The sequence below is a fragment of the Leopardus geoffroyi genome, chromosome D4, assembly GCF_018350155.1.
Source record: "Leopardus geoffroyi isolate Oge1 chromosome D4, O.geoffroyi_Oge1_pat1.0, whole genome shotgun sequence".
NCBI classification, from domain to species: Eukaryota; Metazoa; Chordata; class Mammalia; order Carnivora; family Felidae; genus Leopardus; species Leopardus geoffroyi.
Genome location: NC_059342.1, coordinates 38629000 through 38656059, shown reverse-complemented (window position 1 = coordinate 38656059; position 27060 = coordinate 38629000). Strand labels below are relative to the sequence as shown.

At 41.7% G+C, this 27060-nt stretch overlaps 1 protein-coding gene across 21 annotated transcripts in view; it reads left to right on the top strand.

Annotated features, from left to right (window-relative positions):
• MPDZ (multiple PDZ domain crumbs cell polarity complex component) overlaps positions 1 to 27060 on the top strand; it is a 164342-nt gene that overhangs the window by 133355 nt on the left and 3927 nt on the right. For all 21 annotated transcript variants that reach the window (XM_045469453.1, XM_045469461.1, XM_045469450.1 and 18 more), the window contains 17 exons: positions 262 to 458; positions 1582 to 1673; positions 1894 to 1984; positions 4097 to 4177; positions 12301 to 12393; positions 12478 to 12552; positions 13284 to 13455; positions 16120 to 16265; positions 17202 to 17285; positions 17458 to 17651; positions 20158 to 20305; positions 21163 to 21249; positions 22091 to 22181; positions 23081 to 23124; positions 24224 to 24346; positions 25591 to 25695; positions 26266 to 26378. In XM_045469453.1, the coding sequence (XP_045325409.1) occupies positions 262 to 458; positions 1582 to 1673; positions 1894 to 1984; positions 4097 to 4177; positions 12301 to 12393; positions 12478 to 12552; positions 13284 to 13455; positions 16120 to 16265; positions 17202 to 17285; positions 17458 to 17651; positions 20158 to 20305; positions 21163 to 21249; positions 22091 to 22181; positions 23081 to 23124; positions 24224 to 24346; positions 25591 to 25695; positions 26266 to 26378 (1936 nt within the window). The remainder of the gene's footprint in view (positions 1 to 261; positions 459 to 1581; positions 1674 to 1893; positions 1985 to 4096; positions 4178 to 12300; positions 12394 to 12477; positions 12553 to 13283; positions 13456 to 16119; positions 16266 to 17201; positions 17286 to 17457; positions 17652 to 20157; positions 20306 to 21162; positions 21250 to 22090; positions 22182 to 23080; positions 23125 to 24223; positions 24347 to 25590; positions 25696 to 26265; positions 26379 to 27060) is intronic.

Here is a 27060-nt window from a genome sequence, read left to right as displayed (position 1 = left end):
CCTGATCACCCAGATGAACTGATTAATTAGACATGATACTGTCTGCACACTACATGCAAAGAAATTCCTCAGAGTTTGGGTACTCCATGAACCCAGTCTTGACGCCTAGGGGACCAGAGTTTTCTTAGCTTTCCTTAACTGCCAAGGATTTACATTTTGGTCCAAGTAATGCTCTTTTGAAGCCAGATGACCCTCCATAGTAAAACATCTGGCTGTGAATTAACCTATAATTTGTTGTTGTTGTTGTTTTGTTGTGCGTAGAAAATATCAGAGAGCGTTATGGAACCCTAACAGGAGAGCTCCATATGATTGAACTGGAGAAAGGTCGTAGTGGTTTGGGTCTAAGTCTTGCTGGAAACAAAGACCGATCCAGGATGAGTGTCTTTATAGTGGGGATTGATCCAAATGGAGCAGCTGGGAAAGATGGTCGACTGCAGATTGCAGACGAGCTTCTAGAGGTAAGTTCTTAATGGAAAATGCTGAATTCATTGCTGAATTGGTGCACTGGAGTCATCAGTTTCCAGAAAATCCACCCGGGCCTCATATGGTGACTGAGAAAACTGTTGCTTGCCTAATAAAATAGATGTGCTGCAGCAAGTTTGGCTCTAAACCAAATCTCTGCTAAGTAGAGTCTGTGTTCCCATTAACTTCCATTAAAAGGTTGTGACTGTGTCGCACCAGAAACAATTTTTGCCCCAAGACAGTAATAAAGATCACACTTCAAAAACATTTTTTTGTGTGCTGCATTTTTATTAGGAGCTTTTGAAAAGCCAAACGACCAATCACTCCTTAGTAATGAGATTGACCCACTGGACGTTCTGGAAGTTGAATTCCTAACGGTAGAAGCGATAGGGGTCGGGTGAGGTGGGGTCAAGGTTAAGGCTAAATAACAAAAACAATAACTCAGCCCTCCAAACCAAATAAATTTCTGGACCAGACTTTATAGTGTTTAGAATCACATGTGCTTGTGTTGTTTGTCCTTGCCTCCTGGAGGCTGGGATCCACGTGTCTTTATATTGCCTTAATACTCTTCCTTGCACTCCTGTGCTTCTCCCTTGGCCAGGAAGGCTCAGTCAGCAGGGGCTAAGTGACTAGATGACGGGAAGTTTCCATTAGGTACTGTTCTGCTTGGGCACGTTCTGCTTCCCAAATCCCTGGTCTGCCGGAATGCTTCTCCCAGCGGCCAATCCCAGGGCCTGATTCTTGAGACTAACTAAGATCTGTGACCACAGGGACTTCCCTTGATGATCCGTGGAAGTCACTAGTGCTTCCAGGAGAGCCCTTGCTTCGACAGAACATGCTGGAACCCCAGTGCCCTCCAGGAAGCTTGCTGTGCTTTTTTTTTACAGTCCAAGTGCTGCCTCTGTTGTCTATTGGGATCACACTACACACACGTCATCATAACGTCGGCTTCAAACATGAGCTTTTCTTTACTCTCCTTCAGAGTTAGGTTCATGTTCTTGGAAGAGACATACATATATTTTATAGGAAAAAAATGACCTGTATATTAGCTAGATAAGGTGATAAGAAATGAGCAAAATTAAAATTTCAGGCTCAATTAATGCTATTTGTTTCTCATAGATCAATGGTCAGATTTTATATGGAAGAAGTCATCAGAATGCTTCTTCGATCATTAAATGTGCCCCTTCTAAAGTAAAAATAATTTTTATCAGGTAAGCACTTTCTTTTTCTGGTTTACTAAGTATTTTTGATTAGACTTTCAATTCAGAGTTCTTTTGAATGAAAATAAGACATTTATAAATGTATGAGTGTTATAGTCCAAAGTCTTTGAGGTTGCAGAATTTTCTCTAATAATCCTTCTGAGTCCTCAAGTAAAAGAATGAATATAATATGAATCATTATGCTATGATAGACCAATACTCTTTCTTTTAGAAATAAAGATGCGGTGAGTCAGATGGCTGTATGTCCTGGAAATACAGTAGAACCTTTGCCTTCTACCTCAGAGAATTCTCAGAATAAGGAGGTATGTATTTTCTGTCTATTTCTCTGGGAAGCTTTGACTGATGTACTGTGTATTAATTCAGTGAACAATTACACAGCCCTTATTGGGATGTTGAAGATAAATGACTCCTAGTCTTGGCCCCCAAGGAGTTTATAGCCTAGTTAGTACAAGACACACTCCTGTAAATAGGCACACTGCTTACGTGGAGGCCACTAGTGGCGTCTGCATGGGGAATAACGAAAGTAGAAAAAGTTGTCAAGTCTCCTTCTGGAGAGAGACAATGACTCACTAGGGGAAGTGACACATGAAGTGTATGTCGGAAGTAGAAGATGTGGGGGGGGGGGCAAAAACCTTCCAAACTGAGGGGATGCACTGAGGAATGGCGTGTGGACTCTGGCTGATGCAAGGAATGTAAATCACAGGGCATCACTGAATAGTGGGAGCGGGGGAGTGGGTTCCTGGTGAGGAAAGGGTCACTGAGAGAGAGGAGGTAGGGTCAGACCACGGGACTCATGATGGAAACTTTGTCTTTGAGGCCTTGGGGACCTCAGTAAGAATTGTATTTTGAAATACTTCCTTGGAAATGGCACAGAGAAAAATCAGAGGTTGCAGGGAAAAGATGATAAACTTAAGAGGAGGAGGAGGGGGAAAGGGAAGGGGAGGAAGAAGAAGAAGAAAAGAAAGAAATGGTTATGTCAGAAGTTTCAGAAGTTTAGGATCCACCTTAGTGTCACCTTATCCCTGACTAAATGTACTCAGTGAGGAACAGTGAGTGGTTGACGATCTGTTTGTCCAACAAGCGTTTGCTGAGTATCTGCCTTGTGTCTGGTGCTGCTTTGGGGGCTGGAAATGGGCTGGTGAAGGAAACAGACAAGATGTAGCAAGGTTTGGGTTGGCTCACTTGGTGACTTGATGGATGGCTGACTTTTGCCAAAAAGAATACTAAAAAGCAGATAGCTGTAAAAATGGAAAACATCCTATTTGAGGCTGCTTGAGAACGAAGTGCCTGTTGAAGAGCCCGGGAGAAGTGTACATCGGGACACTGGGTCTAGAGTTTAGAGAGGAATTCCCTTAGATGCAGATTTGTCATTTGTTAGCCACAGGAGCTGAGGCTCTTATGTACAGAAAACACTTAGAAAGAAGAAGAAGGCCAAGGTCAGAATTATTTAATAGCAATAAGGAGGAAGCCTAACAAAGAGTGCTCAGAAGTAATGAGGAAGGACCAGCGGGCATGTTGCATAGCAGCCAAAGGGTACATTCTCCAGTCTTGAGTGTGGCAAAGAAGTCAAATGAGGAGATGACTAAAGAGAGTCCATTGGACCTGGTAGTCAGGTGATTACTGGTGTTTTTTGAGAGAGCAAATGGTGGCTAAAAAAATTAGGAAAGAGAAGGCAGTGGCCAGACAGTGGGTCTAGAATTTGGAGTTTTTGGTGGGAGTTCTGATGTGGTAAAGCTTCCAATACTTGTTTAGGATGAGTGAAAGGAGGCATAGAGAATGAAGAGCATAAAATGAGAGAAGCCGTGATGATCGTGGTGGAAGAAGGTGCAGATACGGAAACACTGTCCCGTAAAGGAGCGTACAAACACTGGGCGCATCGGTACGCGATGCAGGCCGCTCGTTCTGGTGAACTGGCAGTCGTTCACAGTGGTGCACCGAGCGAGTGATTTCTCAAGATTAGAAAGGAGAAAATTTTATTTTCATATGAATGGGACTGCATATATCCCTTAGGAAAATGGAATATTTTAGTAATTTTCAAGTAAAACGTTTAATAGCTCCCAAATTCGCTTGATGACTAACAGAGTGAAAAGGAGTGAATGGCGGTTCTGCTCGTGTTCTGTGTTTAAAATGCGAGTTTCACCACTTGGTAGCTGGGTCGCTGTTAGATTTCACTGAGAGGAAATGCAGGCAGTCTTGAGAGCCGCTTTGTGCCTAAAACGATTTGTGGTCTAAAACAATTGCTGTCTAATCACGCCTTCTTAGTATTTTGAAGAGAGTCTAATGTTCATAAACGTCATGAAATGTTAGAATAATAACGAATTCTAATACATGAAACAATTTTGATGAAGTGGCCCTTATTAAGCAAAAATACATAACACCCGGTTGTCTATTTTGCCGTTCTTTCCCTGTGTCAGGCCGAACCAAGTGTGACTACTTCTGAGGCACCTGTGGACCTCTGTTCATTCACAAACGTGCAGCATCTGGAGCTTCCCAAGGTAAGTCTGCTTTGCGTTGGAATGAAAAGGTGTGAGCACCTTCACACCAGTGGTCTAATTTACTGGCTCTCAGAAGTGTGCCGTCTAGACCAGCAGCATCAGCATCACCTGGGATCTTGTTAGAAATGCAGCTGCTTGGGCCCGCCCACACCTATGGAATGAGAAACCCTGGGGGTGGACCGCGGTTTGGATTTTTATAAGCCTTCTTGGTGATTCCGGCTCACACGGAAGTTTGAGAATTACCGTGTTAATTGATACTTTAGCAGGGACTAAGCTTTTCCTGCCTTTAGGATTATCTCCCAGCATGACGGTTAGCAGTCTCTGCTCTGATACATTCACCAAAGACCTGCTGTGGAGGAAATAAAAAGAATAAAGAAACAAGTTATAGTCTTTGTGCTGCATAAAACCGAAAGTTCCAGTTACTAGAAGTTTCACTGATAAACATCAGCGAAGTGTTTACTTTTGAAAAGATCTGAACCTTCGGTTCAAATGACCACTTCAAAGAAGTGGTTTCCTGAACAGAAACCTAGAAATGCTTTCAGGTGCTGCGGGCTCATGCTGGAATACAGGCAGGCAGTAGGTGAAGGAGAACACAGAGCCCTGGGGTGCTCAGGGAGAAGGGGAAGGCGGCGGGGCGGTGGGATATTCGCCATGGGCGGAAAGAAGAGAAGTGGTCCATACGCCAGTCTTCAGCGATGAGGCAGTGTGGTGTGATGCTTACCGCCTGGGCTCCAGAGTCTGTCTGTCCACCTTCGATCCTTGCTTCGTCAGGTACACACCTGACACATTACGCGATCTTCCTTTGCCTCCGTTTTCTCACCAGTAAATTGGAGATGATAATATCACCTTTGACCTAGTTTTAGAGGTTAAATTTGTGTGTAAGGAGTTGGCATAGTGCCTGGCACACAGCCAGTCTTTTTTAAGTATTTGCGAGGGGTGGGGTGGAGGAAGACTGTGGCTCTTGATTTTGTTTCTTTTTTTCAATAAATAACCATGAGCAAAATGGATTGCCCTGGTCCTGTCATTTACAGTACACGTAGAAGAAGTCATTATTATGCACAATTTGTCTCCTGGTAGATGGAGAAGTACATCAAGTCATTAAGGTTTTTGCCTCTTCTCCTGAGAAGTTCATACACTTCAGGAATCCCTTGCTCTGTTGCCATGTAAGAGAGAGGATAACCTTTCTTTCTCTCCTGCTGGTTTCAGATTGAGTTTCCTTTTCCTCCTAAATCCTGAAGTGTCAGAATTTATAGTATTTAACAGTGCAGTTATTTCCCTACAATTTGTTAATTATGAAGCATTTAGATGTAGGCTGGATTCATTATACTATGTGCTTTTTTTAAAATACAGGTTTATGCGTATCTTTAGAAAAGCCCAAAATAATATATATTTTTTACAAGTACTTTTCATGGCACTGATTTAATGTATTTACCGAGGGTTTAGTATATCCTAGAATATGAGTACCCAGGAAGTGTTGGGGGAATGACCCAGCTAAACAGATGAATAAGGAACAGAACCCAGTAGCAGCTGAACAGGCAGATTTAGAGCCAAACCTTCCGAGTCGGAGCCCTCTTTTGCCTCTTACAGGCTGGGACCTTGGATAGGGTTCTTAATCTGGAAAACTTCCCCTCTACCAAGTGGAGATCATGGTAGTGCTCGCCTCATAGAGTTGTACTGGGAATGAAATGTATGTTGTGTGAGGAGTCTAGAACCTTGCACACATACATCAACACTGCCTGTTTTTGTTGTTGTTGTTGTTGTTGTTGTTTTTATTGTTATTAGGAAGGAATAAGCTGGCAGAGAGGGAGATGTCTAACTGCTTGTTGGCACTGTTTTTTTGTGATGCTTTCTCCTCCTGCCTCAGGCTGCCTGATGAAGGTGTTCTTTAGATGTTTAATCGTCCTGATCCCCTGTTCAGAATCTTTCAAGGACTTCCATTCCCAGACAGATAAAGTCTCTTGACCTGGCATTCAGCAGTGGGGTGGACAGAGGCCTGCTTTGTCAGAAGCCCTTCTGAGTGATCTCCCATAAATCACTTGGAAGCTTGATGTCACTGGTCCCTGCTCTCCTCTTCTGTAGATGGGGCTGCTTGTTTCAGGGGTTACTTCTGAGATTCTTCAAGCTAATGGACAAGCTGCCCTCATTCTACAGCAGCTTAAGAGCTATTCTGTGTCTTTAGCCTACTGCTGATTTATTCAGCAGTTGTCTAACATGTACACTTCCCTTTCTGAAATAGTTGCTGTGGGGGAAACCTAAGAACTCAGAAGAATGTCAGATTTTATTGCCCACAGAAAGCTTCTGATTATATGTCGATTTCAAACACATCTAAAGCTCGGTAACTGAAATGTGTTTATTGATGAAAGCCAAAGTGAATAAAGGGGAATATTCAAGGATCTTTTAAGATCAGCTGACAGAAGAAGCAATCAACTATGACTTAAAATGTGGGCTTTTGGAGCCACTTGACTTTTCTGGGCCTCAGTTTCCTTACCTACAGTATAGGGAAATAATAATACCTTTATATTGGAAGTATTTTTGTAAAGATTAAACGAAAGAATTTGTATAAAGCACTTAGCGTGGTGTGTAAATGTGATGTGTCTCCTGATCATATGGGGGCCCCCATATGTGGGGGGACGATCTGGTGGAAGCCAATGGCACAGGTGGTAAAAGCATTTACTTGTAGTAGAACAAGGAAGATAGAAATTTACTGAACACGCCGCAGGGGAGCAGTAGGCAGGACAGCAAAGGAGAGGCTGTCTGCAACCAGGGAGGGACTGGGGGCCATAGTTAAAGTGAGAAGGTGAGGAGGTAAGGCAACAAATGGAATTTTCCCTTTTTTAGTAACTGTGCCTGGTTATAAGTAGCCTATTGGTTAGTTAGGGCCTGTGGATGTTTTGAGGGGGGGGGGGTCACCTGATGAGCCTGCCTGTATTCAGCCAGGGGGTCGCTGTGGGCTCTTTCTACATTCCGTCACTCAAGCCTATTTGCCTAAAGCGGCCTTTACACTTGGCACAGTTTGAGTTATTATTTGCAAGTTAATATTTTAACCATGAGGTTCTGAATGCTCCACAGAATGTAGCCTTGGAGGAAGCCCTTGCTAAAAATGACATGTTAAGAGACGGCATATGGTATAAGCCTGTCCACTCTGAACTCCATCATTAGTCGACTCTGGGAAGAAAATGCAAGAAAGCAAAGAAGGGAGAATTAACCAATCTTCTAGCATTCATACATCATCTGCAGTTCTTTGTCCTTTATACTCCCAGTATTTTGAAAAATTACGTTTATTTGAAGAAAATTAAAGGTAAAGTCACACGTGCACTGTGTTCTGTACTTCTCAGCAACCCTGTGCGATTGGTTTGGCTTTTCCCACTTGTAACAGTTCCCATAACTCAAAATGGTACCTACTGCTAGAACTTAAACTCTAGTCTTACATTTGCCATTCCTTGTTTCAACTTGCAAACAGGGCCCATTCACCTTTCCAAAAGACCTGTGTCTTATGAGTCTTCTACTTCATTCAGACCGACTTGTATCAAGAGCCCATGGAGATTTATTTTGAGAATTCATCCCTCCTTGCCTCTGCACTTGGGATGCCCTTCTGCTTTCTTTTAGCTTATCTACACCCTGGATAACTCAAGACCTAGTTTAATCTAATGCCTGTTTATTTTGACATACACCTTCAACATTCTGGCCTATGTAATGCTTACTAGTAATATCTTCATTTATTTGTCATTTAACGAATCATAGCTCAAGAGCATGTCTCTTGCAGTAAACATTCATGTGGGTAAATTTTCTGTACGTCTATATTGCAAACACGTTAAAAAGGGAGAAACTGCCATACTTTTTCTCCCATCACAAGTGGGGGGTTACATAGTATGGGGTACCATAGTTCATGCCAAGTATGCGAGAAGGAGGAATGCACGGATGCTTACATGCCACGTGTGCACAAAGGAAAGATGTCAAGTGTACTTGAAGAGTACAAGGAGGGGAGAATAGTTTTTGTTACTGTTTCAAAACAGAAATTGTAGTAACAGGTCATTTCTAGTTCTGTTTTGACTTCTTAGACACTTGAGACAGGTTGATTATCTTTTTTTCTTTTTAATCCCCCCCCTATTGAAGTGAGAAAATAGAAGTATAAACAAAGTTTATAATGTATATAATCTGAACCCTTAGTGTTGACTGAAATGCCAGTTCAGTTTATCAGACGAAATATTTTTGATTAAAGAAAGATTGATTTTTTAGTACACATTGTCCTAGGAAAGTACCTATACATCAAAGCAGGTGACAACCTTACATGGTTGTCAGAGATAGGTTTCGTGTCCACACAGTTTTATAGGCTAAAAGTCTTCAAATAGCATTGAGAATTTTGGGGGGAATGTTCCAACTTCAAAATAGCTCTCCTGACAATAATAGGAGTTTAGCTTTGTTGCACTTTTAATTCTTGTTCGCTCTTTTCTAGCTGTTTAATTATACAACTGTTGCTCCATAAATAATTTGGTCCCTTAATTTGTTTCACCTTCTCTGTATGGTGGTGTTTTAATAACTGGCTCAGAACAGTGTTTCTCAGCTCTTTTTCTGTTAAGTACTATATGTACTGTGGCAGAAGTGAGGTGGAGAGCTAAGCAGTTAGCTAAGACATTGTTCTTATGCCCTGTTATCCTTTACCCGTGTTTTATCCTGTTCTTCTGATACCAGTAACATCTGTATATATGTATACACGTGCTTATTTTTATAGGACTCCAGGTGGAATTGGAACATTTCGCATTTGCAGGTGTGTAGCTTATTGTTCCTTTTAGGACTCTGCCTGTTGCCAATAACAAAAACAACAACAAGAAAAATCAACTTCTCCTCTGACAGGCTTAGTCAAAGAAGGGGATTTATGGGCTCGGGTTACTGGGCAGCGATCCTCAGGGATAGTTGATCCTGTGGCTCCGTCGTGTCGTCAAGAACCAGTTCTTCTCCCTGCACAGCGGTGAAGGGTCAGCGGTATCCCCGGGCTGGTCTTCTCTCGGTTTTACAACGGCTGCCAACCACAGTTGGGGTCATGTGCCACTTCTTCCACATGCAGGGTGGGGGCAGAGTGGCTGTCCCAAAATGCTGAGCACAAGTCCTGAGACCCGTGCTGTTAAGCCAGTTCAGATCATATGCCTGCTCTTGAGCTATAGGGACTGTGGCCAGGGGACTGGAATTGTACTATGGACTTCACTCATTCACGCTCCATCCTTGGGGTCATTTATCCACTGTTACATAATGAATCACCACAAAATTTAGGAGCTTAAAACAATAGACATTTATTATCTCTGTTTCTGTGGATCAGGAGTTGGGGAGCAGTTCAACTGGGTGGTCTGGTGAGACTCTGTTGTACATTTTGCCAACGAACGGCCAACTAAGGGCTGCAGGCGTCTGAAGGCTTGACCGAGGCTACAGGATCCGCATCCGGGCTGGTTTGCTTAAATGACTGTTGGCAGGAGGTTCCCATTGCCTCTCTGAGGTGCTGCTTTCATGTCCTCATGACAGGGAACCGGCTTCCCTCAGAGCAGGTCATCTAAGAGGGAGAGTAAGGAGAGGCCCCAGGGCCTTTTGACATAGTGAAATTACACACCATTCTTTCTGTTCTGTATTTTATAATCAGGCAACCAAATCCAGCCCACATTCAGCATCTCCTTCTTGAAGGGAGGAATGGTGAAGAGTTTGTATACATATTTTATTTATCTTTTTTATTTATTTCTTAATTTTTTTAATGTTTATTTGTGAGAGAGAGCCTGCACATGCGTGCATGTGAGTGGGGGAGGAGCAGAGAGAGAGGGAGACACGGAATCTGAGGCAGGCTCCAGGCTCTGAGCTGTCAGCATAGAGCCTGACGCAGGGCTTGAACACACAAACCGTGAGATCAGGACCTCAGCCGAAGTCAGATGCTTAACCTACTGAGCCACCCAGACACCCCTATATATATATATTTTAAAACCACCACCAACACGTAGGCAGAGAGGAAGAGAGCCAGCGAGAGAGAGAGAGAGAGAGAGAGTGTGTGCTCCTGTATGTTATTTGAGGCAGCAGGGGGAATGGGGCTGGATATTCTTTAAAACAAATGTATGAGCTTATACAAAAGAGTAAGATGAGAATGGGCATTAAGCAAACAACCAGCAAATGCTCACTGTACTAGTAAAATACTTTCCTGACTGCAGGTAAGTGAATAGGCAATAATAGAATCAAATCCCAGAGTTGAGTACATACAATCATTGTAGATACAGAGTAATACTCAAACAAATATTTCTTTGTGGTAATAGGAAAGACCATTGGTGTAGAAAATCCCAAATAGAATGTTTAACTATATTAGATGCACTTGGCATTGGCATTGGGATTTTATCTTTTTGGTAGCACATTCACCTTCCTACTCATTAATCCTGATTCTTTTACCACTAAATCAGGATTCAGGTCTCAAAATCCTGGCAAGTTGAGAGAATTTATCTGGAGTAAATCCAGTCACATTCTGTAGAGTAACAAGCAGAAGGAACGTATACTGTATATAGCGCATCAAGTTTTCGATCCCTTTCTTATTACATCCGATCCTCAGAGCAATGTCATGGTTGGGCAGGAACAGCATGGGTTTGAACTGTGTGGGTCCGTTTATATGTGGGCATTTTTGATAATAAAGGATAGCACTGCAGTTTATTTTCTCTTCCTTATGATTTTCTTAACATTTTCTTTTCTCTAGCTTACTTCATCGGAAGACACAGTATACAATGCATATAACATGCAAAATGCGTTACTCAGCCATTTATGTTATCAATAATAAGACTTCCATTCTGTGGTAGGCTGTTGGTAGTTCAGCTTTGGAGGAGTCAGCAGTTATGCATGGGTTTGCACCTGTGCAGAGGGGGATCAGCACCCCAGCCCTCATGTTGTTCAAGGGTCACCTGCATCATTACTCCTCTCTTCAGATAAGAAAATTGAGGTTCAGACATGTTATGTGGCTTATCCAAACTCCTGCAGGTAGGCAGAAAGTAAATTAGAACTGAGCTCTTCTCACCCCAAAAGTGCAATTTTCTCTGTCTTATGCGTGTGACTGATTGTCTGGAAAGAGAGCAGTGGTAGAGAGAGATGCCCAGTGACAGTCTGAAAGTCTACGATGAATAGTCTACCTCAGAAAAGCCACAGTGTTGATAGTCTTTAAAATGGCGGTGCGACCTTACCTGGTATCATGGTCATGGTCCCAAAGGCCCGATGGCTTGGTTGGCTCTCATGTGTACATTTCGTAGAAATCACGGCAAGATTTCCCTTTCCCTCTTTTGCTTTACATTTGCTTTACATTTTACATTTCTGGGTAGAAACTACAATGAAGAAGGTTGCTAGCTCTAACTAGAATGAAAATATCCAAAACCCTATTTTAATTTTATTAATGTAAACATTAAAGAAATGTAAAAGCCAATACTATTGAACATTTGGTCTTGATAAAAGAAAATGTGGAAAATATAGACAAAACATGGATGGCTCTCTAGGCTTGGCAGGTTTTCAGTGCACGTCTTTGGGCTCAGGGTTGAGAGTGTTTTCACTCTGCACCAAATCAAAACACAAGTGTCTGGGGAAACAACGCTGGGCATTCAGCCCCAGAAAGGACAGAGCACGCAGAAGTAATTGCAGTCTGTCTGCTCCAGGAAGAAGGGCAGGATGAAGGGGCCAGTTTGGGTTGTTATTTCTAAGTTGTAGGCCACAAAGAGGAAGCAGGATACTTTGATTTGGTTTTAAATGACTTATGCCATCAGCCGGTTACACAGAACTACATTGGCAAATGTTGTATGTTTATTGAGTTATTGAATGCATTTTGTTCCCTGGATATTTTTCTAAAGTTACTGGAGATGTGTAACTGGATATATATGCTAAATATACTAGAAACAGTATACACATGGGAGGAATGAATACATTTGATAGTTGATGGAAGAGAATTCCTTCCCATTAAAAAACTTGAAAGTTTGCTTAAGAAGAGATTTTTATTAATGAACTTTAGAATGGCTCTAATCAGTTTTCTAGCCCTTGGGTGGAAGATAATGTTTAGAAGTTATGGCCACATAGCTTTCCTTTGGATAAATTTAATCTGTTTCAAGTCTTCTAAGTTGTTCCTATTTCTCTAGGATCAAGGGGGTTTGGGCATTGCTATCAGTGAAGAAGATACGCTCAGCGGAGTCATCATAAAGAGTCTGACAGAGCACGGGGCAGCAGCCAAGGTGAGGCTTTCTCACGGTCATAAAGTGGTGGAGAAGGGAATTACTTCTATAAGATCGCCCCAAATCTTACATGTTTCCATTCAGGATGGACGGCTGAAAGTTGGAGATCAGATATTGGCTGTAGATGATGAAGTTGTTGTTGGCTATCCTGTTGAAAAGGTACTTTTCCAAAAGAAAGCAAATAACGCTGTGAACCCATCCGTGGGCATGGCCAGTGTTTGTCTGTGTCTGTGTGTATGTGATCATAGGGAATTGGGACCATGTAGCTATGTTAGACCGATGTCATTAAGGAAGAAAAGAGATTATTTGGAAATCCTCCAATTTCTGTTTTCTATTTTCCGATGGAATGATGTTAAGATATTTTCTCTTGCCTAGTAAGTCCAGTGTTCAGTGGATGTTTTTGATAAATATCATTTCCATTTTCCCTTAGAAAAACTTGCATTTCTAAATAAAGATCAACTTAGTATTAAGATCAAAGGAATTTTTATGAATATTTGCTCCAATAAATATTCCCTATGTCTGTACTTACTAGTAGACTCACTTAGGCCTTTCATACATAAGTGCTAGAAAAAGAGCTGTGTTTCTTGTGAGATTTGGTGTGCAAATGTTTTTGTTTCTACATTGGCCAGCAAGAAGCTTAAATCATTTTTTAAATTCAGTTTTAATAATTGTCTAAGGTTGGACCCTTAACCCATACGTCTGTATTCTCACTTTCCCTTTGGCTTGATTCTTTGGTTGCATCGTTTTCCTTACTCTGAAACTACAACCATTCTTCCTTGACTCCTCAAGTTCTGACAAAGAAAGAGATTCCAACTATAATAGTGACTTACTGGTGTGTCTACTAATTTGCTTTTGAATTTTGTTTCCCTGCCATACCGACACCCTGCCAGTTCATTAGCCTTTTGAAAACAGCAAAGACAACAGTGAAACTTACCATTCGTGCTGAGAATCCAGACTCCCAGGCTGTTGCTTCAGCAGCTGGTACATCCAGTGGAGAAAAGAGCAGCTCCTTGTCTCCGATGCCCCCAGCTTCTGGCTCCCCGGAACCGGAGTCCATCCGAAGTAAGGGCTTGTATGGTGCACTTAACCTCAGCAGCTGGTTCCTACTTGGCAGCCACCTGCCTGTATGTAACCCACTGTTTGAAAGGCCGTAGACAGGGAACACTTTGGTGACAAGATGGTATAAAGAGAGGAGCTCCTGAAGAAAGAGTGCTGGACTTCCAGGCAGGGAGTCTATGGGCTGTACGCTAACCAGCCATACGGGCTTGGGAAATCCATCCAGCCACTCTGAGCCTCAGCTGCTTCCTCTCTAAAGCAAGGCAATGACACTCTTTGCTCTCCAAGGATCTTTTGCTGAAGGTACCTGTGATTCTGGGTGTTTGACTAATGAAGTAAACAACATTTGGAATATCCCCTTTTTATATTGAGCAAATAATTTAACTACTCTAAAGCCTCAGTGATCTAATCTGTAAAATGGATACAGTGGTATCTCTTCACCTGTGGAATCAACAATGCCTGGCATTACCAGAAACTCTTAAAAATGCTAGTTATTGCTATGGTAAGCATAATTGATTTGAGTTCTGTCATTTGGGTGTAATTGATCCTGTCAAAATAAATGAAGTGGTTGTATGTGGACTGTGGAATGAGACTGGTGTGTGCCATTAAAATACCAATGTGGCATATTGAGGCAAATCCTTCCTTTAAGTTGCTTTTTGACAACAGTTCACTAACTTTTAAGTAAGACCGTAAATTTCAAGCTTTGCAACATTGAAAAAAGTACTTAAACACATAGGCATTTTCTTTTTTTTTTTTTTTTTTAATATTTTTTAATTTGTTTTTGAGAGAGAGAGAGAGCATGCAAGGGGGCATGGGGCAGAGAGAGAGGGAGACACAGAATCCAAAGCAGGCTTCAGGCTCTGAGCTGTCAGCACAGAGCCCGATGCGGGGCTCGAACCCACAAACTACGAGATCATGACCTGAGCCAAAGTCGGACGCTTAACTGACTGAGCCACCCAGGCACCCCCACGTAGGCGTTTTCTGTGATGGGAGAAAAAATCTTTTGGCCTCCAGTCTGAAACATTAACTTCTTTTGACAGGTAATTAGGGACACAGCAATTTTTAAAACATATGTAATATAGTTAGATAAAAAAAAATCTTAAAGTAATACATATGTGATGAAGGTAATCGTTTATTTAGAAAGACTGGGTAATTCACTGAAATGTTAAAAGGTTTTACAAAAATTTTCTCATTTTTCAATTTTATGTCAATCTGTAAGTAGCACTGTCTATAAAAATATGAAATGCTAAATGAAAATGTAACATAAAAGAAAACATCTCACACCTACTCTTACCATTTCAGGAGCAAGAATTAGTGTGTTTCCGATTTCTAAAAAGAGCCTCTTGTCTTAAACTACTTATCTTAACTTTTTCATTTTTTAAATTTTATTTAAAAAATTTTTTTAACATTTATTTATTTTTTGAGGTACAGAGACAGAGCGAGAGTGGGGGAGAGGCAGAGAGAGGGAGTCACAGATTCCAAAGCAGGCTCCAGGCTCTGAGTTGTCACCACAGAGCCTGACGTGGGGCTCAAACTCATGAACCATGAGATTGTGACCTGAGCCAAAGTCAGATGCTTAATTGACTGAGCCACCCAGGCACCCCTCTTAACTTCTTCAAAACATCACATTTGCTGTATGCTCTTTGGGATATCATAAAACATATGATATGAAGACTATCATAAAACAAGGTGTGAAATTATATTCTCCTTGTTTTCTCCTGATCTGTTCTTATGTCTTCAGTCCTGAGCATATATGCACCAGGATTTAATATCTGAGTTTGTAAAACATCACGCGAGACACACAAAGAACGAAACTGTTTGTGGGGGTGGGGCTCCCCTGACGTTTTATAAACTCAGATAGTAAATCCTGGGGCATGTAGACACAGATCTGATTACATAAGAAGAGATGCTCTAGGAGACGAAGAAAAGGAAAACCAAAACAAAAGCATAAAAAGCCCTGAAATGCGGGCACCATGATTAGAATTATTGACGTGCATTGTGTTTTCTGGTCTTCTCAGAATGTGTTTTTAGTTTACTGCCACATATCACAGTTCTGAGTTTTACAAATCATAATTTCATGAGAAGGTTTTTTGGCTCTAGTGAAATGTCGACTATCAACATGACACTAGAGGTTCAGTTCAACTCTCTGTCCTTGGGCTTTTATACATATTATCTCGAGCGATTTAGAAAATACACAATAGTGCAGAAAGTAACTTGGCACCCACCACCCTAATTAATGATGATGTAATCATTTTGTTCGATTTTTTTTTTTTAATTTTTTTTTTTTTTTCAACGTTTATTTATTTTTGGGACAGAGAGAGACAGAGCATGAACGGGGGAGGGACAGAGAGAGAGGGAGACACAGAATCGGAAACAGGCTCCAGGCTCTGAGCCATCAGCCCAGAGCCCGACACGGGGCTCGAACTCACGGACCGCGAGATCGTGACCTGGCTGAAGTCGGACGCTTAACCGACTGCGCCACCCAGGCGCCCCCGATTTTTTTTTTTTAAATATAACTAAAAGATTAAGATAAATTTGACGTTTTGCTGCCCCAAATCTTGGGCCCTTTTTCTTTTCCATCCCCCAAAGGCAACCAGTGTGGTGAGTTTGCTGTTTATACCACCTAATCAATTTGTGTCCTATTTCATTTCATGTTTAATTTATTTTTAGGTACAAGCAGATCGTCAACACCAGCGATCTTTGCTTCTGATCCTGCAACCTGCCCCATTATCCCAGGCTGTGAAACAACAATTGAGATTTCCAAAGGGCGAACAGGGCTGGGCCTGAGCATTGTTGGAGGGTCTGACACTCTGCTGGTGAGGACACTCAGATACACAGAGATTCTTCGGTTACTCAGGCAACCTCAGTGCACCTGAGAGATCACTGTCCGGGAGGTTTTTATCAGTTCTATTAAATGAAATATAAAGGCTTAGGAAAATGCATCATTCACTGTTGTTTTCATTTGTAGAGCAAATACCAGAAATGTAGTACTGGGATTTGTATTTGAGGAATTGAATACCGACTCACTAAGATAGTTACACTCGCGATCGTGACTTTTAGGTCAAAATAGGTCCATCAGTTTTCCAGTCTTTGCCATATTTTAATTTCCTTTATTACTAATGGGATATGGTTGGGTCAGTCCCATACTGAGGAGTTTGAAAAGTCATGAACAACATTTTCTAAAGGTCAAAAATCTTCTAAAATCTAGTAATTGCATTTGTGGATAGGAAAGATGATGTATATCTATCATTTTCATTTGCAGATAGGAAAGGTGATATCTATCTATTATATATACATATGTATGATTTATATGTTTCATCATTTTTTTTTAATGTTTATTTACTTTTGAGAGACAGAGTAAGAGCGGGGGAGGGGCAGGGAGAGAGGGAGACACAGAATTTGAAGCAGGCTCCAGGCTCTGGTCTGTCAGCCCAGAGCCTGACATGGGGCTCAAACCCACGAACTATGAGATCATGACCTGAGCCGAAGTTGGACACTTAACCAGCTGAGTCACCCAGGCGCCCCCATATTTTTTTTTCTTTAAACCTCCCTATCATTGGAAAAAATATATAAATATAAACTTCTTTGAAAATCGCATTACACGTTTCTTTGAAATTTGATATGACTCACTCTGGATCCAGTGAGTATAGAACCCTTAGCATTATTTTTGAAAGTACAGTGTGTTTTCCTTTTATTTTTGCTCATCAGTCCTAGGGAGAATGGGATAAAGCATATTTTGTTTGGGCCCTTAGGGTGCCATTATTATCCATGAAGTTTATGAAGAAGGAGCAGCGTGTAAAGACGGGAGACTCTGGGCTGGAGATCAGATTTTAGAGGTACAGAATACCTTTATAATTAACGAAGAAAGAGCTATTCTGGGGAGGGTGGTCTCTGTTTCTTTCACTTCCTCTTTCCTCCTCCTCTCGTCTCCCCCTCATCAGCTCCCCCAGTCTTGCTTTTTCTTTATTTGACTCACCCGGGTCCTCACAGTGTCCTGTGTCTGTCCAGGTGAATGGAATTGACTTGAGAAAGGCCACACATGATGAAGCAATAAATGTCCTGAGACAGACGCCACACAGAGTACGCCTGACGCTGTATAGAGATGAGGCCCCCTACAAGGAGGAGCATGTGTGTGATACCCTCACTATTGAGCTACACAAGAAGCCGGGGAAAGGCCTGGGATTAAGTATTGTTGGGAAAAGGTATGACCGACGAGGGCAAACCCAGTGACCTTTCGGAAATGATTGAATGTCACTTCTTTTAAAGAATATTAACAGTAGTAGACTGTCTCCCAGGCGCTGGTGTTCCGTAGGCAGCTGCTATCAGCCCATTCAGTAATGGAGCACCAAACAACCTCACTTTTGAACTTTTGAAGTTAGTACTTTGGGGGATTTTGAAGGTACTAGACAAAAAGATGTTTGGTATTTCTTGAGTCCCTGCTGTGTGCCAGGGAAGACATTAGGTTCTGGGGAACAAAGTTAAATAAGGTATGGTTCCTGGTCTCAAAAAACTCACAGTTTGGTAAATGAGAGTTAAATATGTTCCTGCAAAGAAGGATTCCATTGATGAGTGACCAAACCATATGGTGGGGGAGCTGTGGCAGCATAAAGGGACAAATGACTCTATTTGAGGAAGCAGATTAGAGAAACTGCTCAGAAAAGAGGTGCCGGAGCTGAGGCTGAAAGTGATAAGTGATAGTCTGTGCGCAGGGAGTGGAGGATATTCTAGGGAGGACTGGCTTGAGCAGAAGCTTGCCATCGGAAGGGAACAGAAAGTAAGAGGCCAGGTGGTAAATTGGTGAATTCAGTACCTAATTTACTTAAATATTTATAGGTAAGTATCAACCAATTCATAATCCAGTAAATTCCAACACCTTTGTGCTAAAAGTAGCAAAGCCAGAGGATCAGATGGGGAAATGGTGCATTTGAGGTTCTGACCTTGACAAGAAGTTATGTGACTGCACTTTCACTGCACATTTCTACTTACGGTTATGTTTTATGTCAGCAAGAAAATGCTGGTAGTTTTGTAGTTTTACGAATGGAAGGAAGGTTGGAATAAGATTAGTATTAGTTCATTTTGCATAAATCCATCTTGCACGAAAGTTAGATTGTAAGAATAATCCATTTAATGGGGCGCCTGGGTGGCGCAGTCGGTTGAGCGTCCGACTTCAGCCAGGTCACGATCTCGCGGTCCGTGAGTTCGAGCCCCGCGTCAGGCTCTGGGCTGATGGCTCAGAGCCTGGAGCGTGTTTCCGATTCTGTGTCTCCCTCTCTCTCTGCCCCTCCCCCGTTCATGCTCTGTCTCTCTCTGTCCCAAAAATAAATAAAACGTTGAAAAAAAAAATTTAAAATAAAAGACATCACAGGAGTGATACTTAAACAAATGGTTTCAGTTTAAGGTACACATTCACTATTTATTTTCTTTTTTTATGTTTCTATTTTATTTTTGAGAGAGAGACAGGGTGCGAGTAGGGGAGGGGCAGAGAGAGAGGGAGAGACAGACTCCGAAGCAGGCTCCAGGCTCTGAGCTGTCAGCACAGAGCCTGACGTGGGGGTCAAACTCACGAACTATGAGATCGTGACCTCATAAGTGGATCTTAAGCAGTGGAAGTCGGCTGCTTAAACGACTGAGCCGCCAGGTGCCCCAGAAGTCAGTTATTTTGTAGAACACTCCGCTGTTTGGATCCGTTGGTTTGCCTGCGGTTGCTCACGTAAGGGTAGGTCAGTGATCGTTGGCACGAATATCACAGACGCGGAGCGTTGCCCCTCTCACGGCATCCCACCAGGGGGCACATGGTGTCTTTCTGCGCTGGGGGTGTTGATTTTGATCTCTTGGCTGAGGTGCTATGTTCCGGGCCTCTCCACTAGTAAGTTCTCCTTTCCCTTTATCATCAGTAAATATTCTTTGTGGAGCTGTTTTGAGACTTTAGGATTATCCGGTTTTTCATCCTGCTTTTGCCCATGAGTTTCATTGTCCATGAATGTTTTCTTGCCTGAATTAATTATTCCTATGATGTTTGCCAAAAGGTGATTCTTTTTTAATCTTTTTTTTTTTAACCTTTATGTATTTTTGAGAGAGACAGCGTGTGAGCAGGGGAGGGGCAGAGAGAGAGGGAGACACAATCTGAAGCAGGCTCCAGGCTCTGAGCTGTCAGCACAGAGCCCAATGCTGGGCTTGAACTCACAGACTGTGAGATCATGACCTGAGCCAAAGTCGGCCGCTTAACCGACTGAGCCATCCAGGTGCCCCGCTATTTATTTTCAATAATGTTAATGATGTTGATGATAATACCAACATATTTATGCTGCCACAGCTCAATATTCATTCAGGGCTTCATTATGGTGTAGAAAGATCAATAGACTTAGCACCCAAGAACTAACTTTAAAGTCCCATTCTTGCTATTTAGTAACTGTGACCCATAAAATGAGAAAATAATAGTAGCCACTTCACCTCACACTATATAATTGTTGAAGAATAAATATGCTTATGAAACATACATTTAATCCATGAAATACTATAAGGCATAAGCTATTATTATCATAGAAAATAATTCTAATAATGTTGCCCCTGTGTTGCTGAAAACAACCTTTAAAGTCATCAAACTAAAAGTCAAGTTTTTAGTTAAAAAATGTTCTCTTTTCAAAAAGTAAGCAGTACATTCCAGTGGCGGAAAAACAGTCATGTTCAAATTCAAAATTATGTTTGCAGAAGTGATAGTGGAGTATTTGTATCCGACATTGTCAAAGGAGGGATTGCAGACGCTGACGGGAGGCTGGTGCAGGGGGACCAGATTTTAACGGTGAATGGAGAAGATGTCCGTGATGCCACCCAGGAAGCTGTGGCTGCTTTGCTGAAGGTAAACCTCAGAGGCCAACAGTGAGTATGCAGGGCATGGGGGAAGGAGGGCGAACTAATTGGGCTACCACGGTCAAATAAGCACTGAATTCTCTTTATTTAAAATGTCTCAAATGAGACACGTTCTTAGTGGCAATTTCTGAACAATCTGTAATAGTGCTTTATTATATAATGTGTTTTCTGTTATTAAATGTCACAGAAAAGCCTTGTCAAGGTTGACATCCATTAAGGTCACATAGCTAGTGAATCACAGTAGGATTTAAACCAGTGCGTCTACCTCCAGAAGCCCAGGATCTCAGACACCTCATTGTGCTTGCACATTAGACTACCTGGTGTCTTTTGCACACCTATGATTTATTTGGCAAAGGTCACAGGGAAGTTGTCTTCATTCTTATTTTGTGTTTATAGCAGTGTGGCTTATTTCAGTGTTGTGTCATAGGTCTGTTCAGGTCCAGTGTGGCAGTAAAGAGTTTGCCCAGTTATCGATTAAGGACACGGTTGTTCTGTCGTTTCTGTTTTGTTTGTTAAGCCCTGGTTAGTTAGTACACTTGACCTATCTGAACCAGTAGGTTTCCTGCGTTGATGGCTTGATTCTCCGTTTCTCTCTTCCTCGGCAGAAACAGTCTCCATGTAAATCATGAGGTCGTGAGGCAGACACTGGGTGTTGCTGCTGCTTGCTGTTACTAGTTTTATGTTTTAGGAAAGTCTCTTTCCACAAAGCAATGGAGGCATCCTTGACTGTGGAAACCCCACAACGAGGGTGCCTTTCAAAAACCTAGTCTTAAAGAATATTATGTGCTGCTGACGATAAATGGAGCGTTTTAATTGAACTTTTTCATAAAACAACCACTCCCCTAGTGTTCCCTGGGCACGGTAACCTTGGAAGTCGGAAGAATCAAAGCAGGTCCGTTCCATTCGGAGAGGAGGCCTTCTCAAAGCAGCCAGGTGGGTAGCTGTGGGATTCATCAGGGTGATGTGGTCTGCATGCCAAAAGGGACTTGGCGATGGCCCCGAAGGTGGGGCTGCCCAGGGGGGGCATACCCAGGCCTGGCCCTCTGGCCCCAGGAGTGAGGTGGGGAGTCTGAGGGAGGGGCACCTGCTGAGAGGGACAGGTAAACAAGGTGTGGCTCTTGAGTAGTTTGTAAGTCATTCTAAGGAGCTTGAATGTCAACAATTCTGCTTTTCTGTTCCCATAATTACATACGTTAACCAATTAGTGGATGTAAAGCCTACCAAGATGACACATTTTTAAAGTATTTATAACAAACATTTATCAATATTCAGTGGAAAAACTCCCATTTAAGTTGAACAAACCACATTTGTTCATGACTCTCCTCAGTTGTCTTCTGACGACAGAAGCCCACTTCCGTCACCGGTCCAGAAAGGCCCCTTCTTCACCTCGTCAGGACTACCATTCATCTCCAATTGACTGGCCCTGATTTTACAGTTTGCACAAGCCCCAGTCTATGTACAACATCCGTTTCCACCTAGAGAGGGTTCGCTTGAATGAGATTATGAAAATCCACTAAAATTTTAGTTGGGTTGGAATCTGCCTCATCTATTCTTTTAGCTTTTGTTTTTTATGCCACTAGGAAAATTCTTCTGTAATATGGAAAAAAATTAATAGAAACTGTTTAAAGTGCCCTTCTAATTATCAAATGCCACTGTTGTTTAAAAGGTATTTCTCTCTAGATGCATTAAAAAAGAATTGAATTCCGAAATAAGTGGTATTTATGCAGTATAATTACTTCCAAAACTTTCTAGAATAATTATTGTGTATTTGTAGATGAGTGAAGGCAGCCTGTCATCATTCACTTTTCCACTTTCTGGATCCAGTACATCGGAGTCACTGGAAAGTAGTTTGAAGAAGAATGCATGTAAGATCGGTTTGATACTTTAAACATGATTTACTGGTTTGAATTTTGGTAACCAACACTGTTGGTTTTTTTCCCCTGTCTCGATTTACCTTTCAGCTCTCTTTCCCTAAATCATTCTGTACACTAATACAGGTGCCAAGGTGTGCGTCGACAAAAAATCTGAATGTAAAGCTGTGCCTTTGTTCTTTGGCAGCTTTTCCATTTGTTGTTTTTTCTATGAGCTATGCTAAACATTAGAATCAGGATTCTGTAATTTTTTTCTTACTAAGAAGACTGGTGCACTTGATTTTCATTTCCTTTTTCTGTTTAACACCAATAATTCAGAAGATACCATTAAGTGAAGCCTTCTTTTCCATGAAGACCGCAAAATTTTGATTGAGAAAATTAGTATGATCCTCCTGTGTTTTAATTACATGAAACCATGATGCAGAGGGTTTTTTGGCTTGGAGCATTGGTTGAAAGTTGTTCAAATTGAAGAACTAACCATATGGCAGTCTCTGTTTGCAATGTGACTAATATTCTAGAAATTTAGCCACTTAGGTCCATGAATTCCTTTTAATGTATCCATGACTTTATTTTTCTCAGCTGTGCACATGTGTCTTTCTGTCCAAAGCTTATTCTGTCCTTGACTCATTCAAGGTGGATTATGCAGTTATATAATCAATGATTAAAATAAGAAGGAAGAAATGGGATGGTGTGCATATTTTTCCAACTGGAAAAATAAAGAGTCCCTATGTGAGATGGATTAAGTCATGTGTACTGGCAACTTTGAATACCCCCCTTTCAAAAAAAAATAATAATAATGTATCTCATTTAGTCGCATCCAGCTTCAGGCATTGACTAAAATTTAGTTGAACATAAAATAATTTAATAACCCTATTCTTTTTTCACCTTTACAGTGGCATCTGAAATACAGGGATTAAGGACAGTTGAAATAAAAAAGGTAATGGGGTGCCTGGGTGACTCAGTCTGTTAAGTGTCTGAATTCTGCTCAGGTCATGATCTTGCAGTTCATGGGTTCAAGTCCTGCATTGGGCTCTGTGCCAACAGCTTGGAGCCTGGAGCCTGCTTTGGATTCTGTGTCTCCCTCTCTCTCTGCCCCTCCCCCACTCACGCTCTGTCTCTGTCTCTCAAAAAAATACATAAACATTAAAAAAAATTTTTTAAAAAGAAATGAAAAGGGTAACGGGGAAGAGAGAACAATATAAATTCTGTTGAAACTTCAGACGCATCTGCATATATATTTTCCTATTAGCAGTCTTACTATTTTACCATGCCATCTGAAAAATTATGTCTGAAATACAGTGGAAAGTAGCACAATTCAGTCTTCACTGAATTTCCTGGTCACAGGACCTGGTTTGAAAATCTTTGTTGGCATATCCTGTATTACCCAAACTGGCATCCACTGAGTCCCACACAAATGATCACTCCATCTCTCGCTTCTCATAAGTGAGCCTTGGCTTTCAACAGCTGTTTCTTATTCTCATGAAACAGATTTCCCTGACCGCCGTCCACAGAGAGAACATAAAACCAGCTACCATTTATTTAGCCTTTTCTATATGCTGAAAATTCTCGTAGACACATCATGCTGTCACCATCTCATTTAATATTTCCTGCAGCCCTTTCTGAGGGGTGCTCTAATCTCCATTTCATCGGTGATGGCCTAGTTACTCACTAAGAGGGCTGAACTTCATCAGGGCCCAATATTTGTAAGTGTGGGTTCCTGGCTTTGAATGCAGACCTTTCTGATTCCAAAACTGGGGTCCTTCAGTTCACCAGTTTACCTGCTTTCTTTCCGTCACCCCATAATGATATGATTTTCATTTAATGTGTTTTAATTTCTTTCATTTCCTGGAAGGATGCTCATTTTCCTAAGTCCTGCTAAGGACCCATGTCACATGAAATAATGCAGCTTTCTTGAGCTTCATTTTCCTCACACCTCAAAGACCTAAGTGAACTGGATGATATTGTGCCAAAGAAACCAAACATCAATTTAAAATACCACATTGACCAAAAAAATATTTTAATCTCTTCCATGGCAGGGGCCTGCTGACTCCCTGGGAATCAGCATTGCTGGAGGAGTGGGCAGCCCTCTTGGTGATGTTCCTATATTTATTGCAATGATGCACCCAAATGGAGTTGCAGCCCAGACCCAAAAACTCAGAGTAAGTTCTACTAATAACCCTGGCAGCCCTCACAAAGCTGGCAGAAGTTTTTATAAACCCTTTGAATCCTCCCAGCTGTGGCAGGCAGTTTTAAATGTCTGATTCTGCTTTTAAATCCGCTAGTCCAGCCACAGGAGGGCTTGCTTGGAGTAAAAGGTGAAGAGAAGTAAGAGAGGAGAATTTCCCGCTGTATGCAAATTGACAAGTAAATGAGCTGGGAAGATTTACCATAGTTTCTTAATTTTTTTTTTTTTTTTTTACTTGTTTGAAGGTCTGTGAAAGAAGTGAAAAGAAAACAAAGTGTTTTCAGAATACCAGTATGAAGTGAAGTTTTTCCTTACACGTGTCACTGGCTCAAATGCCAATTTAACTTTATTAAATTGAAAACTATCACGTAGGTTGTGGTTGATCTTCAGTTTTGTAGAAGTTTACTATAAATGTGACCTACGTTGTAAAACCGTACAAAACTTGCTTCAAAGTTGAGGGATTATGCTAGCATAGAACACTGTGATGAAATTTACACTAAATGTCCAGCCCGAAAATTACGTGGATATTCCAGTAAAATCTGTGTGGCCTCGTGTCAAAAAGGGTCTCAAGACATAGCCACGTCTTAGTTTAAATAGTCTCTAAACTAGAAAAGATGGAGTCTATTTTGATAACTACATTTGTGACTGACACTTTAAAATTGATGGTTGCACCCAGTGGAAAACTTTGCTGTGCAGGGCCGGAAGTGAATACTTTTGTCTTTGTGGGACAGATGGTCTCTGTTGCAGCCACTCTTCTCTGCCCTGTGCAGACAACTGAGTAAGCATGGCTGTCTTCCACCCAGACTTTGTCCACCACAACGAGCAGCGGGCCACACTTGGCCCACGGGCCATTGTTTGCCAACTCCCGACTTAGAGACACAGCTAATGTGTAAATAATAATGTCCAAAGAAATTTTTTTAATTGATAGCAGATATTTTATTCTATAATAGGAAGCAGTGCCTCCTGAGGAGAAATGAAGACAAGGGCTGAGTGATTTTCCCCCTTCCCCCAGAGACTTCTAGAACTCAGTCATTATGTACAGCTTCTTTTTATCATCACTCCTTCTTGAAATGATTGGGTTTCCTTGATTGTGTTTCAGTTGCTGGGAGCACTGTGTGTGTGATGTTCAAGGCAGAGAAGGAAATGACTGTTTAGGTCTCAGGGTCCCACTCTCCATGGCTGCCTTCGCAGATGTCTATTTTCTTTTCTCCCTTGCAGGTTGGGGACAGGATCGTCACTATCTGTGGCACATCCACTGAGGGGATGACTCATACCCAAGCAGTTAACTTACTGAAAAATGCCTCTGGCTCCATTGAAATGCAGGTAAGAGTTGGCATCCCGACCACTCTTCGCGGTGTGGTTAGCTTGACACATGAGCTTTCACAGTAAGGCGGTAAAACTGCCTAAATCTCCTGATGCTATTGTATTTAATATTTCCCTTGAACACAGATGATTACATCGAGTGTTCCAAGAAAGCATGTAAGAAACATTTTATCCTGATGCGTTTATTGCTTCATATTTTATATCTAAAGGGATATATGCAAGGCCTTAGTGGTAAACAGTTAATTGCTAGAATTTTAAGTGGTGTGAGTGGCTTTGTAGTCTGAAGATCTTTAAAAAATAACTGCATATTGAGACCACCTTTGAAAAACATCAAAAAAAAAAAAAAAAAAACTTTGTAGAATTGAATTACTAAAGTATTTTTACTGTCAGCTGAAGAGGCCTCTGGACCTTGTGGAATTTCTTTCTTTTCGGTTGAATATGAAGTTAACAGAAATGATTAAGTGGACATTAAAGTACATGTTTTAATCCAAAAGTTATTTTTGAAGAAAAATCACTGATGTGGCCCTGGCCACCTGAACGTGTGTTTCTGTCTCTTTCTCCTGTGTACAGGTAGTTGCTGGAGGAGATGTGAGTGTGGTCACGAGTCACCAGCAGGAGCCTGCTGGTTCCAGTATCCCTTTCACGGGGCTCACGTCAAGCGGTATATTTCAGGATGATTTAGGGTGAGCTCATGTTATGGTTTCTATGTCCCTACCACTCACCTCAAGGTGAAAAAATAGGAGATGAGTTTTTTAAACTGTCAGGTAATTATGGCATGGATTCAGTTTATCAAGCATAGGCACATAGCATGCCACTGCCCTGAGTTTTCTTTTGGGGGTGGGGGGGCGCATTTTATTCTTGATGTCACTACCCTGTGTGATATGGAACCAATCAAAGCTATCCCTTTTAAATTCCAGTATTGCCAACTCATTTAATAAATGATAATTTTGATTAAAAAATTCACAGTTCCGGGGCTCCAGAACTGGGTGGCTCAGTCAGTTGAGCGTCCGACTTCAGCTCGATTCATGATCTCATGGTTCATGGGTTTGAACCCTACGTAGGGCTCTGTGCTGACAGCTCGGAGCCTGGAGCCTGCTTCAGATTCTGTGTCTCCCTCTCTCTCTGCCCCTTGCCTGCTCACGCTCTATCTCTGTTTCTCAAAAATAAATAAACTTAAAAAAATTCACACTTCCCCCAACATGTAGTACAAAAGAATTAGAACATAAAGAGAGGGGAAGAGGGTTGCCTGGGTGGCTCAGTCAGCTGAGTGTCTGACCTCAGCTCAGTTCATGATCTCACAGTTTGTGAGTTTGAGCCCCGCATTGGGCTCTGTGCAGACAGCTCAGAGCCTGGAGCCTGCTTCGG